The following is a 12501-nucleotide window of genomic DNA, read 5'->3' on the forward strand; positions in this document are numbered from 1 at the left end:
GGGCTTCCTTACTTTCCCTGCCTCCCTTCCCCTCTCCTTCACTGGTGCTTCCTGAGATTGTCTCCCAGATAAACCCTCTGAACACAAATCTTTGTCTCAGGCTCTGCTCCTGGGGGAATCCACACGAAGACAACCTCCATTCCGGGTGCGTGATGCCACCCTGACTGATATGAACATAGGCACTGGGGCAAGGTTAGAACTTCCACCACTGGCCTGGGATGTCCAGCACCTGCAGGGGTCAGTCCCCATGAACCAATCAATCCTGTCTTGTCTACAAGGCCTCAGGACTGTCACTAGGCTAGGACCTGGTGATATGCTAGCATTTAGGGGCTTCCCTGGTGGCGCAGTGGTTAAGAATCCGCCTGCCAATGCAGGGGACAAAGGTTCGAGCCCTGATCCGGGAAGATCCCACATGCCGCGGAGCAACTAAGCCCGTGCGCCACAACTACTGAAGCCTGAGTGCCTAGAGCCCATGCTCCGCAAAAGTGAAGCCACCGCAATGAGAAGCCCACGCACCCCAATGAAGAGTAGTCCCCTCTCGCCGCAACTAGAGAAAGCCCACGCGCAGCCACGAAGACCCAATGCAGCCAAAAAAAAATAAATAAATATGCTAGCATTTACTGGGCAGTGGGTTCTCCATACAGATTTATGTAAGATCAAGACCAAGCTTCTGCCACTCAGCTTAATATCGTCCTGACTCAGGATGGCTGGAGCTATGGAGAATGGAGTCCCTTTCGACTAGAGAATGTTGGAAGTCCAGAGAGGTGTTCTGGCTGTGAGGCCCAGAAAAAAATGCCCTTGTTGCTTTGCTGGAGTTGCTGCAGATCCAGATGCAGGCCCAGACTTGGTTGCAGACTTGTCTTGGACTGACCCATGACTCATGGTCCAGTTTCACTCACTCCTCACTGATTTATTGGCTACAAAAAGACCTGGTGTGATATTTGCCAGATTTGGTTAATAGTTTTCATCTCAAGTGATGGCCCTGACTAGAGACTGTGTTAAAAATGACTTTGTGACCCTGGTGGGTCTGTGGCATAGAACTGTTGGTTCTACTTGCCCATATCCCCTCAGACTCACTGTTCCAGAATTTGCTTACAATATCCTACAACAAAGTCTACTGGTGGCTTTTTCTCTGCAGGAGGGACAGGCAGGCCAGAAGTGTCAGAGAGTTAATCTCCTGGGAGCAGCCCCCAGGCAGTGACAGATGAGGGCTGGAGGATCAATATCCCAGATCCTCTGCCCCTTGGGTGGGAAAACCCTGAGTTATGTTCTACACTGTCTTCGAGAGTTCTACAGCAGGGAACCTGTCTCAGGTTCTGCTTCTTAGGGAACCAAAACCAAGACATGCAGGAAGAACATTGTGTTAGTCAGCCTGGGCTGCCATAATAAAATACCATAGACTAGGCAGCTTAAACAGAGAAATTTATTTTCTCATAGTTTCAGAAGCTAGAAGTCCCAGATCAAAGTGCAAGCTGATTTGATTCCTGGTGAGGACTCTTCCTGACTTGTAGGTGGCGCGCCTTCTCGCCTGTGTCCTCACATAGTGGACAGAGAGCTCTGGAGTCTCTTCCTCTTCATACAAGGACACGGTTCTATCAGATTAGGGCCCCACTCTTATGACCTTATTTAACCTTAATCACCTCCTTAAAGGCCCTGTCTCCAAATATAGCCACAAAGGCAGAGGGGTTTGGGCTCCATGTATGAATTTTGAGAGGACACAATTCAGTCCAGAGCAAACATCATAATGATTAGCTCTGCCTGCTGCGGATGAGGGAATGGGCAGTATTTATCTATCTATCTACCTATCTCTCTCTCTCTAACCTGCTGCACTGTGCTGCTTGTGGGATCTTAGTTCCCTGAACCGGGACCCCTGGCAGTGGATGTGCAGAGTCCTAACCACTGGACCACCAGGGAATTCCCAGGAGTGGGCAGCGTTGACTCAAATGGTGGCTTGAGGACAGTTGTGAGATCTATGAGGACAAATATCACATCTTATTTATACCAACCACGGCACCTGACCCATTCCAGGAACCAGTAATAACCTGCATCTGGTGCAGATTAGCGCTCAGCAGGTGATCAACCTGGGAGGGCCCTGGACCGTGGAAACTGCTCGGAGCCTGAATGGAGCAGGGCATGGCTGGCAGGCTTTGGGGCTCTGCAACACAGGCTGAAGGCAGGAACTGAGGGGAGGACAGGCGAGCACTGAGAATAAAGCAGGATTCTTGGGTAGGAGGCTATCTCATCATGGGCCCCGGTGAGATGAATCCCAGGTATTGGCAGGAACACAAGAGAAGAAAGTGGAGGCCTCTAAAGGACAGGGCCAGCCTATCTGCCTTGGCAAGTATTATTTGTCCAGAGGGCTGCAAGGCATGGGCTCATAGTTTGGGGAAGGACAGGTTTCCAGAGGCCAGAGCGAAGGACTGCTGTCGGGAGGAGAGAGGAGGAAGCTTGAGGTCTGGAGTTGGACCCTGGGATCTATGGACAGTGCATCAAAAAAGTGGCTTCCAGTGTCAGAAAGCTAGACCTTTGGGGTCTAGGGAACACGTTTCAGGGGGACAACTGGGATTCATCCTAGAAGTTGGGTAGATGAGCCTGGGAATCTTGCCTTTCTACCACCCATCCTCCCAAACTCTGAGACAGGAGAGCTGGAAAGTGCCTAGGCCTGGGAAGGAGGGAGGAGGTTTGGGTGTCACTTAATCAGGCAATCCTAGCAGCCAAAATTTGCCCCACCCAGCAGCCTCCAGTCAGGAAGGATTTCACTTCTGAGCCTCTGTACATCTGGGTAGTATTTAGTTGACTCTGTTCTGGTTCCCAGCAATGTCCTTCTGACACCCCCAACTTTGGTCCTGCTCAGACAGCTGGGGGACTGAGTCCTCAGTGCCCAGAATGGGCTCCCAGCCAGAGCTCTCAGGGCTGAGCCCACGTCCTGGGTCTTCCCACCCCTCCCCAAACCCCCCAACTCAGTACAAGAGCAGATATGGAGCAGGGAATACTTGCTCAGTTGAACTCTGACGCTGTTGAAAAAGTCCAAGGTATAAGAAGGCTGCCCAGCGGCACGGTTTAGAGTTGCAGAGCTGCTGAGGAAAGCAGACCCACACCATGGAAGCAGACAAGAGAGGCTGGGTGGCCACCTGCACCTGTGTTTATTGTTTTCTCCAACCTCAGCAGAGCAGAGTATGAGACCAGGGGCAGCTGGACCCGTTCCATAGTTCTATGGGGCAAGCCAGAGTCATCTGTGTGTGGGGCCAGAGTCCATGAGACATCCATTGAGGGCAAGATCCACAACCAGGGGACCTGGCACCTCCTCTTCTGCACCCTTCATGCCCAAAGCCTCCACTGGGATTCATGATGTGGCAAGCATGAGTGCTTAGGACTCAAAGGGAGTGGGGCAGCCACAGAATCAAGTGGCCGTCAGAAGCTCCATGGGAGCCTAGGCAGGCCTCCTGAGGCTGCTGGGCACCACCCCTTGTCCTGGAGAGTAGTTGGGATGCTGGGATGGTTGAGATGGGTCAGACGCAAACAGGACCTTCCCAGGCCACCTCTCCCTGAGCTCCTTATCATACTCCCCATCCCATGCTCCTGTCACCAGACGCCCTTGGTCTGCACAAGGTCCATCTCTTCCAGAGGAACCGACCCAGAAAGTGAGGTCAGGCATCCAGCACCTCCACGGGATGCTCTCCTAACAAGAGCATCAGCACAGTGCTGGGGCTTCCAACCAGCCTCAAGGGAGGTGAGAGAAGCCTGTGGGACTGAGGGGCCCTTGAGCACAGGGAGGAAGGCCTCTCCCTGTTCAGGCCTGTGGGTTGAGGTCTGCCTGCAGCCCCGGCCCTGCATCTGTCTGTGCTGCCATCCAGGGCATGGGTGTGAATCCTGGAGGGACCACTAGTCCGGGCTCAGTGGGGACAACACCTGTAGACCTGGTGGGGAGAGGAAAAGACGAAGGTCCTGTAGGAAGGCTGGCTGCAAGGGGACAGGAAGCCACTTCTCGCCTCTTGTTCAGCCTGGGCCACTGGGCTGGGCTATGTGGCCCTGACAGCTGTCTAGATGGGCCCTGGAGTGGGAGACATGGACCCCAACTCCCCATCCCTGCTAAAGTCTTTTGGAGAGAGCCCATCCAAGGCCAGGGAGGGAGGCAAGATTCAGCCAGAGACCTACCATAATTAGGAGTACGCCAGGCCCTGAAGCCCCCGAGCTGGAGAGTGGAACTTGTCAGAATCTTCAAAAGGCTGGTCTGCAGTAACCAAGCAGGGGAGCCATAAGCCATGTGTAGTCTGTGCCCCTCTCGACTGGGGGCAGCATGCAGGACATATGGCACTTTTTGAGGGCAGAGCTATCAAGAGCCTTGAAGGTAGTCAGCCACCCCCAGTCCTAGCCTAGGCCCAGCACTGCAGACAGTTAGGTGAGGTGTGCCCCCCAGACCTCTTAGGAGGTAGAGCCCCAAGCCCTTGCCCCCCGAGTTTCTTCAATCGAGAGACATGACTCTGGGCTCTTCTTCCCAGCCTGTCTCCTTCAGAGGGCCTGTCTCAAGGTGAGGAAGCAGACGGCCATGTATCAGGACAGCAAAGGAAAGAGGTCAGCCTCCAGGAGTACAGATACCTAATGCAGTGGTAGCAGCATGTCTTCCTCCCACACCCCCACGAAATTCATCACTTCCATCACCCTTGCCTCTTTCTAACCCCCTTCCCATGGTTTGCTGCAGGAGAAACTGGTGGCCTTCTGTCCTTCCTATTCCCTGCATTTTAAGATCCAGACACACTTAGGTTAAGAAAAATTATCCAAAACTTGGAAACAAGGCTAAATATAACTGTGTTCCACTTTGAATTATCCTAGAGCATCATCTAACAAGCCCACCGCAAGAGTCACCTTATTCTAAGGCATGCAACTCTTTTTGACTTGCTATATACACTACTGGTTAGAACCCAGGCTTTTTTAAGTTGAATGTTGACTTGGAGGAGATTGATAAATGGCAAATAACAATCATTTCACTAATGGGCTGCGGGGGGTGTGACCTGGTCTCAATTCCCTATCTGTAAAATGGGGAAGGTGAAGCTGGGCTAAACCTTATCTAAGGTCAGTCCCCCTCCATCCAGCAAGTGACCTGGTCTCTCACAGTGGTGTATGCTATCCTCCAGTGGACATAGGGAGGTACAGGTCAAAGGCACGCAGCCCATGGTGGGGTTCTTCCAGCTCTGCATGTTGGGTCTTTACTCTGGGCTCAACTGGATGAGGCCTTGAAGTGGTTTCCAGACCTTCTCCAACTGGTATTTTTGTCTCCTTGATGGTCCAGAGTGAGACCGTCCCAAGCTATGAGGCCCAGGGACGTGGAGTCCAGATGGACCTCCTTGAACCCCTGCGGAGCTCCCTCCTCTGCAACCCCCAGGGAGAACTGGTCACCTGGCTTGAAGCTCTTGTGAGATGTGGATGGAGTGGGCTGCGCAGGCCCAGCTGCTCTACCAGGTTCCAGCGAGGCAGCACAGAGCACTCACCTGGAAGCCCCTCTCCATGGGCTCTGGGGCAGGCCTGGGGTGGGGAGCTGGGTGGGCGCAGCACGGGGGCGAAAGCACTCCTCTGTTTGACAGCGGAGATCATGTTGACAGGCGAGAAGGAGAAGACGCTGGTGGTGGGGGCAGCCGCCGGGAGGGACATGGAGGAGGCAGCGGCCAGCGGGGGGCTAGAGGGCATGACTCCGGGGCGGGGAGGGGCAGGCGCAGCAGGGAAGGCGGTGGGAGACACAACAAGGAGACAGCACCAGAGTGAGCAGCTCGGTTGCTGCCCTGGCATGAGCAGTATGCCCTGTGCGGGCTGCTGACCTGGGTGCCAGGCTCAGCCCTCACTGGGGGCTGTGAGGGTCCTGGAGAGACCAGTACAGGGTAGAGTCTGGAGGCAGGCTGGGAGCCTCTGGGGTTGCGGTCTAGCACTCGCCCTTTTGGGGGTTCTGGAGACCCCTTCTTAGCGTTGGAGATGATAGGGCCAGATGAGGTTAAAAACAAACAAACAAACAAAACCCAAAAAACGAAAGCAAAACCAGAACATCCAACAGAACCAGATACTGAGAGGTGCCTGCAAAGATGAGGGATGAGCAAGAAATGGAACAGGTTAGGATTCCTGCTGAAAACCACTGGGACTCTGAGACACTAAGAAACATTGATGGGCCCTGGGGCATCAAGGTTAGAGTCAAAGGTCAGGGTTCACAGCAGAGCTGGGGCAAGTGGTCAGGGACGAAGTTTGGGGGGTACACATAGGCTCCTGTTATAAGGCCCCTCTGTCCAGGATCACAGCTCACACAAGAACCCTTACTCCCCCCTACAAATATGTTCCCCTTACCAATTACACTCCCCCCGACCCCCGACACTTTGTTCTCTTCCAGCTTAATGCAGGTCCTCATCATCTTCAGCCCTGGTCCTGGAGGCCTCCTGTATCTCCCTCTTCCAGCAGGTCAATTTTAAAGAAAGGTACAGAGATCCAAATCCTCAGATCTTCCTGTTCTCTAACCCCCTAGCCCCCATGGCTGTGGCTTGCTCTCCTAGGAATAGCCAGGAAGCCTCCTGCACTCAGCCTTTGCCTGCCCCTCCTTCTTGCAGCCTCCTCTCCTGGGGGCTCCTGCCCAGGCCATCTCTGGATTCCCCTTTCTACAACCTCATCTGAACACAATTCCCTGCCTCTCTCTTCTAAAGACCAATAAGACTGTGACTTGAGTGTTGTCCAGGCAGCGGGCAATGGGATGAGGGTGGGGGTTTCCTGAAAGAAAGCAGCAGCCTGAGAAAGCTGCTTTTGGTATCAGAACACTCCCCCACCACCACCCCCCCTTTGGAACAGTGATGCCTTCAACAGCTGCCCCTGTTCCGAATGTACTCAGCCCCACAGATAACCATCTCTTTTTAAGACAATGCTGACTGCTAGCTGATGAGGCCCATGGAGCTCCGTGGAGGGCTTGAAATAAATGCCAGAAAATGTACTGTATCTCTCAAGGCCCAGAGCTCACAGCCGCATTTTGTAGCTTGGGTAGTACTGGGAGTTGTGGTTCAGTCCAGGGCTGCTGGTGGCTGAAGCAGAAGACAGAGGGGAGGTCCGAGCAGACAGCTTCTGGCAGGGACAGTTCCGGAGGTCATTACAGGCACGTCCTGGCAAACTCAATGAGAATGATGCCCACTGGAGCTTCACCACGAAGTGTTGTGCACAAGGGGAGTGGATGGGGACTCGACAGGACAATACCACCAGATGGGACTGACCCTCAGGCCCACCCAGGGTGTCCCCAGTTGATGCTGGAGTGAGGCTTAAGCAGCTGTAGAATTCTTGATCTCCTGGCTGAATGGGAAGACCCCAGGTGGCTGGCTTTTGCCCACTGCGGCAGTGTGTTCCTCCACTGCTGACTGCACTGTGTGTGCAGCGGAGAAGGGGGGCTGGTGTTCCAAACTCCACCAGCTTCGACCTGGGGGGGCACCCTGAGAGAGGTGGTAAGAATACTGTCCAGAACTGAAGGGAAGTAGGAGCAGTGGAGCCTGGCCTGAGCAAAGGGGAGACAGGAGTCTTGGTGGGGACACTGGAGGGTCATGGTCTGTGTGGACACCAGCAACATGGGGCTTCTGGTCCCACACATTGAGCCCAGGCCAGAGGGAGAGAGCCAGACTCAAACCCACAGCCAAAAAGAGCAGTACTCAGGATGTAGGCCATGGGAAGGAAGGTTAGGCAGGTGCCAGATATGTTGGTCTTCAGCAATAGCAAACATATGACAGGGGACAGGGGACAGGCGAAGGAATGGCAGGAAAAGCCTTCTTGGCCAGGACTCAAGGTGCAATCTCTCTTACAATTGATGGGGGAGGCTCCTTGTAGGTGAGCAGGGGTGGAGCTATCCCCCAAGCTGGGTGCTTTACAAACATGTCTGCTGAATAGCTAAGCTATAACAACCTGTAGACAGGCTGTTCTGGAACTTGCTGTTGGAAGAAGGGACTTGAGGGCAGTGCATGGTAAAAGCATAAACGCCCTGTCGCCCATCCACCTAGCTCTGAGCTGCCCACCCCAAGAAACCATACAGAAGACAGTTAATGCCCACAGCCAGTGCTGGGATGCAAATTCACACACTCTTTCTGAACTGCATCTGGGCCCCTTATGCACAGTGGCACATTCAGGTCTGAGAACAACCCTAGGCAACAGGTGGTACTGATCCGGTATTACAGAGAAGAAACTGAAGTAAAGTAACTTGCTGAATGTCAGACAGCTCCTGATTTGGACAATCAAACTGTGAATCCAGGTGTCTGACGACACAGAATTCTTGCTCTGCCCAACCAGATGGCTGGGAGCCACGTCTTCCCTCCTCAGGCCCCTGCCTCTCCTGGGGGGCGTGGGGCCAGGTGGAAACCTACTTTTCTTGGGCCCTGAGTTCCCTCAGGCTTCCGGCAGGGGGCACCAGCCCTCCTCCTGAAGTCCTGGCATAAGATGGAAAGGCTGGCGGTCCACTAGGTTTAAGCAGGATGTCCCCGTGTTAAAGCTCGTTTCAGTAGGAGGGGAAGGCTAGAAGCGATGTGCACAACTGCTGTCAGCAAAGAGAACTAAAAGTGCAAGAAGTGCCCCGGCACCGGGGTTGAGGGCTGGGTCTCCAAAGGCAGAGAGAGAGGTCGAACACAGAGAGGGCTGCCCTTGCCTCTGAGGGCAAGGCCAGGGTCGGTGCTCATGCGACAGGTGACAGGAGCTCCTCCCACCCCTCATAGGCTAGGAAGGAGCTGGGCTGAGACCCATTCTGCTCCCCGGGGCCTGGTCCCTTCCCCCCTCCCCGGGGGGCAGGGGACACTCACTGGCGAAGGGCGATGTGGCCGTGGAGCCATTGAGGAAGCTGGGGGACGCGGGCACACCGAGGCCGGCCACGCCCGGCGCCCCGTAGCCGCCGAGGCCAGCTCCGAGGCCGCCGCCGTAGCCACTCTGCTGCGAGCCCGGGCTGGGCGCGAACCCGCGGGGGGACGCACTGCCGCAGCTGCGCGCGTAGCCTGCGAGAGAGCGGCCGTCAGGGGCGCGCGCCGGCAGGGAAGGGGCAGTCCGAGCTGCGCCGGCGGCTGGGAGGGCGAGGGCGGCGGGACGCACCCGGCTCCGGCCCTGGCGTGGCGTCCCCGACGGCAATGGCCAGCGGGCTGCTGAAGGCGTTGATGCCCACGACGGCGGGGTGCGGGTGGCTGGGGGCCAGGGGTCCGAGCGGCGCGGGCGCGCGGGGGGCGCTGTACAGAGCCTCGGCCACGTCTGCTGCGCGCTTCAGGAGGAGCTCCTGCGAAGACAAGAGCGGGCACGGCCGGGGCAGCCGCGGGCACCGGGAAGCGGGCAGCCCCGGGCCCGGCGCGGGGAGGCGGGCGGAGGCGCCATACCTGGTTGCCGCCGGGCACTCCGTACAGGGCCTCCGCCAAGTCGGCCGCCCGCTTCAGCAGCACTTCCTGGGGGCAAGGAGGAAAACATCCGGACGGAGGGGCGGCCCCGGGGGCGGCAGAGGGGCCGGGAGCCGCCTCTTCTCCCCTCGGCCACCGGACACCCTTCTCCCCGCCCCGCCCCGCCCCTCTGAGTACCTTGGGCAGCCTCTCGGGGTCTCCGGGGTGTCTGGGAATGACTTTCTGTAGCCTCTGGAATCCGTAGTCAATGGTGGGCTCATTCAGGGCTGGGGAGAGGGGCGGTGTTTGGAGGACGCCCCTCCCGGCACGGCGCCGGAGCAGGACCAAGCCCGCCAGCAACCAGTCCGGGAGCCTTGCTGCAGACCTCCTCCAAGGCCAGCCCAAGCCTCTCGGAAAACTCCGGGCACACGGGTCAGCGAGGCTCGGGTAGTTTCCTCAGTTCCTTTCTTGCTCATTCATTCAACAAATGTTTACTGAGCCAGGCCCTGTGCCAGCTGCTTGGCATTAACACACATGCACTATACGATCCCATTTGTGATTAGAAAAAACGCAACTGTATATATATTAGCTTCAGTATTCATAGGAGCAGGACTGGAAAGTTTTGTCTGCATTTGGTCTTATCAGGAGTGAATTATTTATTATAAAAAAAGTAAAAAAAACCCAACAGTCTTCATGTATCACAGCTCTGGTGGACTCTCAGCGGCGCCTGACCGTTAGGGGTATGCCTGTGTCCCAGGAATGGGCTGGCCCACACCCAGGGCTCTGGGGAGGACGCTGCAGCCTCCTGACCTGGCTCCCGAAGCCCTCCTCCTCCTCCTCCTCCTCGCCTCCTCCTGTAGCTTGGCCCCGACCTATCTTACCAGCCTCAAAGCCCTACCTACCTTCTCCACCTCCAACTCTAGATTTAGTGAATTTCCTTTAGTTTCCTCTAAAACGTAAGGCACTCCTTCACCGGTCTTCGTACTTGCCATTCCTTCTCCCGGGATGCCTTTTCCTCCTCATCTCTACCTCCTTATTCACCCCTCTGGTTCCAGCTTAGCAGTTTAGTCCACACTCGTGCCTGGAGGTTTTCTCAACCATTGTGTAACTCTACCCACCCCACGCTGTGTTCCCTGTGTTCCCCCCTCACTCTTATACTGGAGCTCTAAGACAGTAAGTAGGGTCACTACTGAGTGTCCAGTGCCCCTTGAAGGGCTTGGTGAATGTCTGTTAGGTGGGGTGGGGGAATGGGGAGAAGTGCCAGACGGTGGAGGTGGAGAGGATACGGGCTAGTGGTCAGATAGACCTGGGAAGGGGGATGAAGCCACATCTTCAGGAGTAGCTTACACTCACTCCTGTCTTGTGTTAACTTCTCGCCCTGGCTTCATGCAAGGTGTGTGTGTGTGTGTTCGTGTGCATGCAAAGTGAAGCCTGCGGTGGCTTGGGGGAACCAAGAGAACCGGGAAGATTTGGGGAGCAGCAAGCTATTTGGGGGCATCTTTGAAATAAATCTCCCTGTGGAGATGTTCTAGGCACTGGGGAGTGCAGAAGGTGAAGGGGGTGGGGGGAGTTGCTCTGGACAATGCCCGAGGCAGAGAGAATGTCCGGGCAGGGCGTCTGAGGAGGTGGAGGCCAGGGAAGGAAACAGAAGCACAGGGAAAGAAGGTCCAGAGAGGAGGTGTCCTGGGATGTGGGGTGAGTGCCAGCAGGGGCTTAGGGGGCCTGGCTATTCGCTGACTCCTACGTCAGGGCTGGTGTGTGCGGCGTGGGGCTCCATCCCACAACCCTGGGCCTCCCTTCACCCCCCTGACTCCTTACCTGTGTAGACAAAGCGGCCAGGGGCTCCCTTGCAAAATTGCTTGGACTTGTAGGACAGGCTCACCTCCACCACCCCAGGGATGTGCCGTGGGGGCGTCTGCACCCGTATGGCGTGGGGCGTGATGAGCTGCGAGGGGAGAGGGGAGGCCTGCGGGTTCTGACCCGGCGAGGGCAGGGTCCAGCCCCAGGCTGGGAGGGAGACCGGCGGGAGCGGCCCACCTCACTCCACACGAGCACGTTCCCAAACACGACCTGCAACCCGTCGAAGAAGTTGTCGCCGATGACAATGACGGTGGCGCCGCCCGTGGTCCAGCCCTCCCCGGGACTGATGGCCTTGATGCAGGGGGTGGCAGCTGGGAGGCAGGAGAGGAGCCAGGTCAGGGGCCCATGCCAAGGTGGGGACTGGGGCTGGCTGGGCCCGCGGCAGCTAGGGCTGGCCTGGAGGTCCTGACCTTCGGAGGGGTCCAGGCGGCGCGCCCTGCGGCCATGCTTGGAGTTGTTGTGCACAAACATGTTGTCGGACACGGCCAGCACGTGTCCGTCCACGCTCACCGTTGTGGATACCACCACCTGTGGGGAGAGCCAAGGCCAGCCTGGCTGGGGCTTCCAGTAAGGGACTGCTGGGGGGCACTGGCAACTTGAGGCCGGTGGCTGGATACTGTAGTTCAGGGTCACTGGCATGGGGAAGTGCTTCAGCCCCTCTGGAGCTGAGCTGGTGGAAGGGGGACCAACTGGGTTAGGTGACACTCTCAGATGCACAATCTCTGGCTGCCCAGGGGAACTGACCTCCAGGAGCTAGAAAAATCAAAAGCCCTGAAAAAAAAATCTCTGGATCCTTGGGCAGAGTGGCAACTGTTTTTGCAACCACATGTACCACAGGCTGTACCCCTAGCGCTCCAAGGCAGGAATGGGTCTTAGGCAAGTGGGAGTGAGCGTTTTGATGGCGGGGGGAGCATCGGCCTGAGAGCCCATCAGCAGGAGCCCCCACTCTTGGGAGGAAATTGGGGCTACCTCCTTCTCCCCCCTACCCTTCACTGGGAGGGGTGTGCAGGTTGGGGATGTGCTAAGGGCAGCTGCTCTCTGCTTCACGCTATGCAAATTAGCTGGGTTGTTAATCATGTAAAAATGTCACAATTAGCATCTCCTTAAGTGGGACTCTAATGAAGCCTCCCTTGGCAGCCAGCTTAAGTTGAGACAGAGCTGCCCCACCCCCAGCAAGCACCAGGCTCCAAAGCACTGGTCTGCACAGGGGTCTGCCCCTGCGGCCTTTCTCAGGGTGGCAGGGCCACAGCCTCCCCGGCCGCCCCATCAGGAAAGGGCAGGTTTACAGGGGAGAACT

At 56.5% G+C, this 12501-nt stretch overlaps 1 protein-coding gene across 4 annotated transcripts in view; it reads right to left on the reverse strand.

Moving 5' to 3' along the window:
- Window positions 1-3009: 3009 nt before the first annotated feature.
- The window catches only part of EBF4 (EBF family member 4), a 55357-nt gene continuing 45865 nt past the window's right edge, over window positions 3010-12501 (reverse strand). The window contains exons 9-18 of one of the 4 annotated variants that reach the window (XM_057529903.1): window positions 11615-11732; window positions 11382-11515; window positions 11163-11289; window positions 9543-9631; window positions 9348-9413; window positions 9073-9250; window positions 8790-8978; window positions 5487-5684; window positions 4156-4231; window positions 3014-3917 (exon numbers count right to left, since the gene is read on the reverse strand). In XM_057529903.1, coding sequence (XP_057385886.1) covers window positions 4161-4231; window positions 5487-5684; window positions 8790-8978; window positions 9073-9250; window positions 9348-9413; window positions 9543-9631; window positions 11163-11289; window positions 11382-11515; window positions 11615-11732 — 1170 coding nt within the window. In that variant the 3' untranslated portion in view covers window positions 3014-3917; window positions 4156-4160. Of the gene's footprint in view, window positions 3918-4155; window positions 4232-5486; window positions 7130-8789; window positions 8979-9072; window positions 9251-9347; window positions 9414-9542; window positions 9632-11162; window positions 11290-11381; window positions 11516-11614; window positions 11733-12501 lie in introns of those variants that run through there. The other 3 variants (XM_057529906.1, XM_057529904.1, XM_057529905.1) reach the window with 3 other exon arrangements.

Source organism: Balaenoptera acutorostrata, chromosome 15 (assembly GCF_949987535.1).
Source record: "Balaenoptera acutorostrata chromosome 15, mBalAcu1.1, whole genome shotgun sequence".
Taxonomy (NCBI): Eukaryota; Metazoa; Chordata; class Mammalia; order Artiodactyla; family Balaenopteridae; genus Balaenoptera; species Balaenoptera acutorostrata.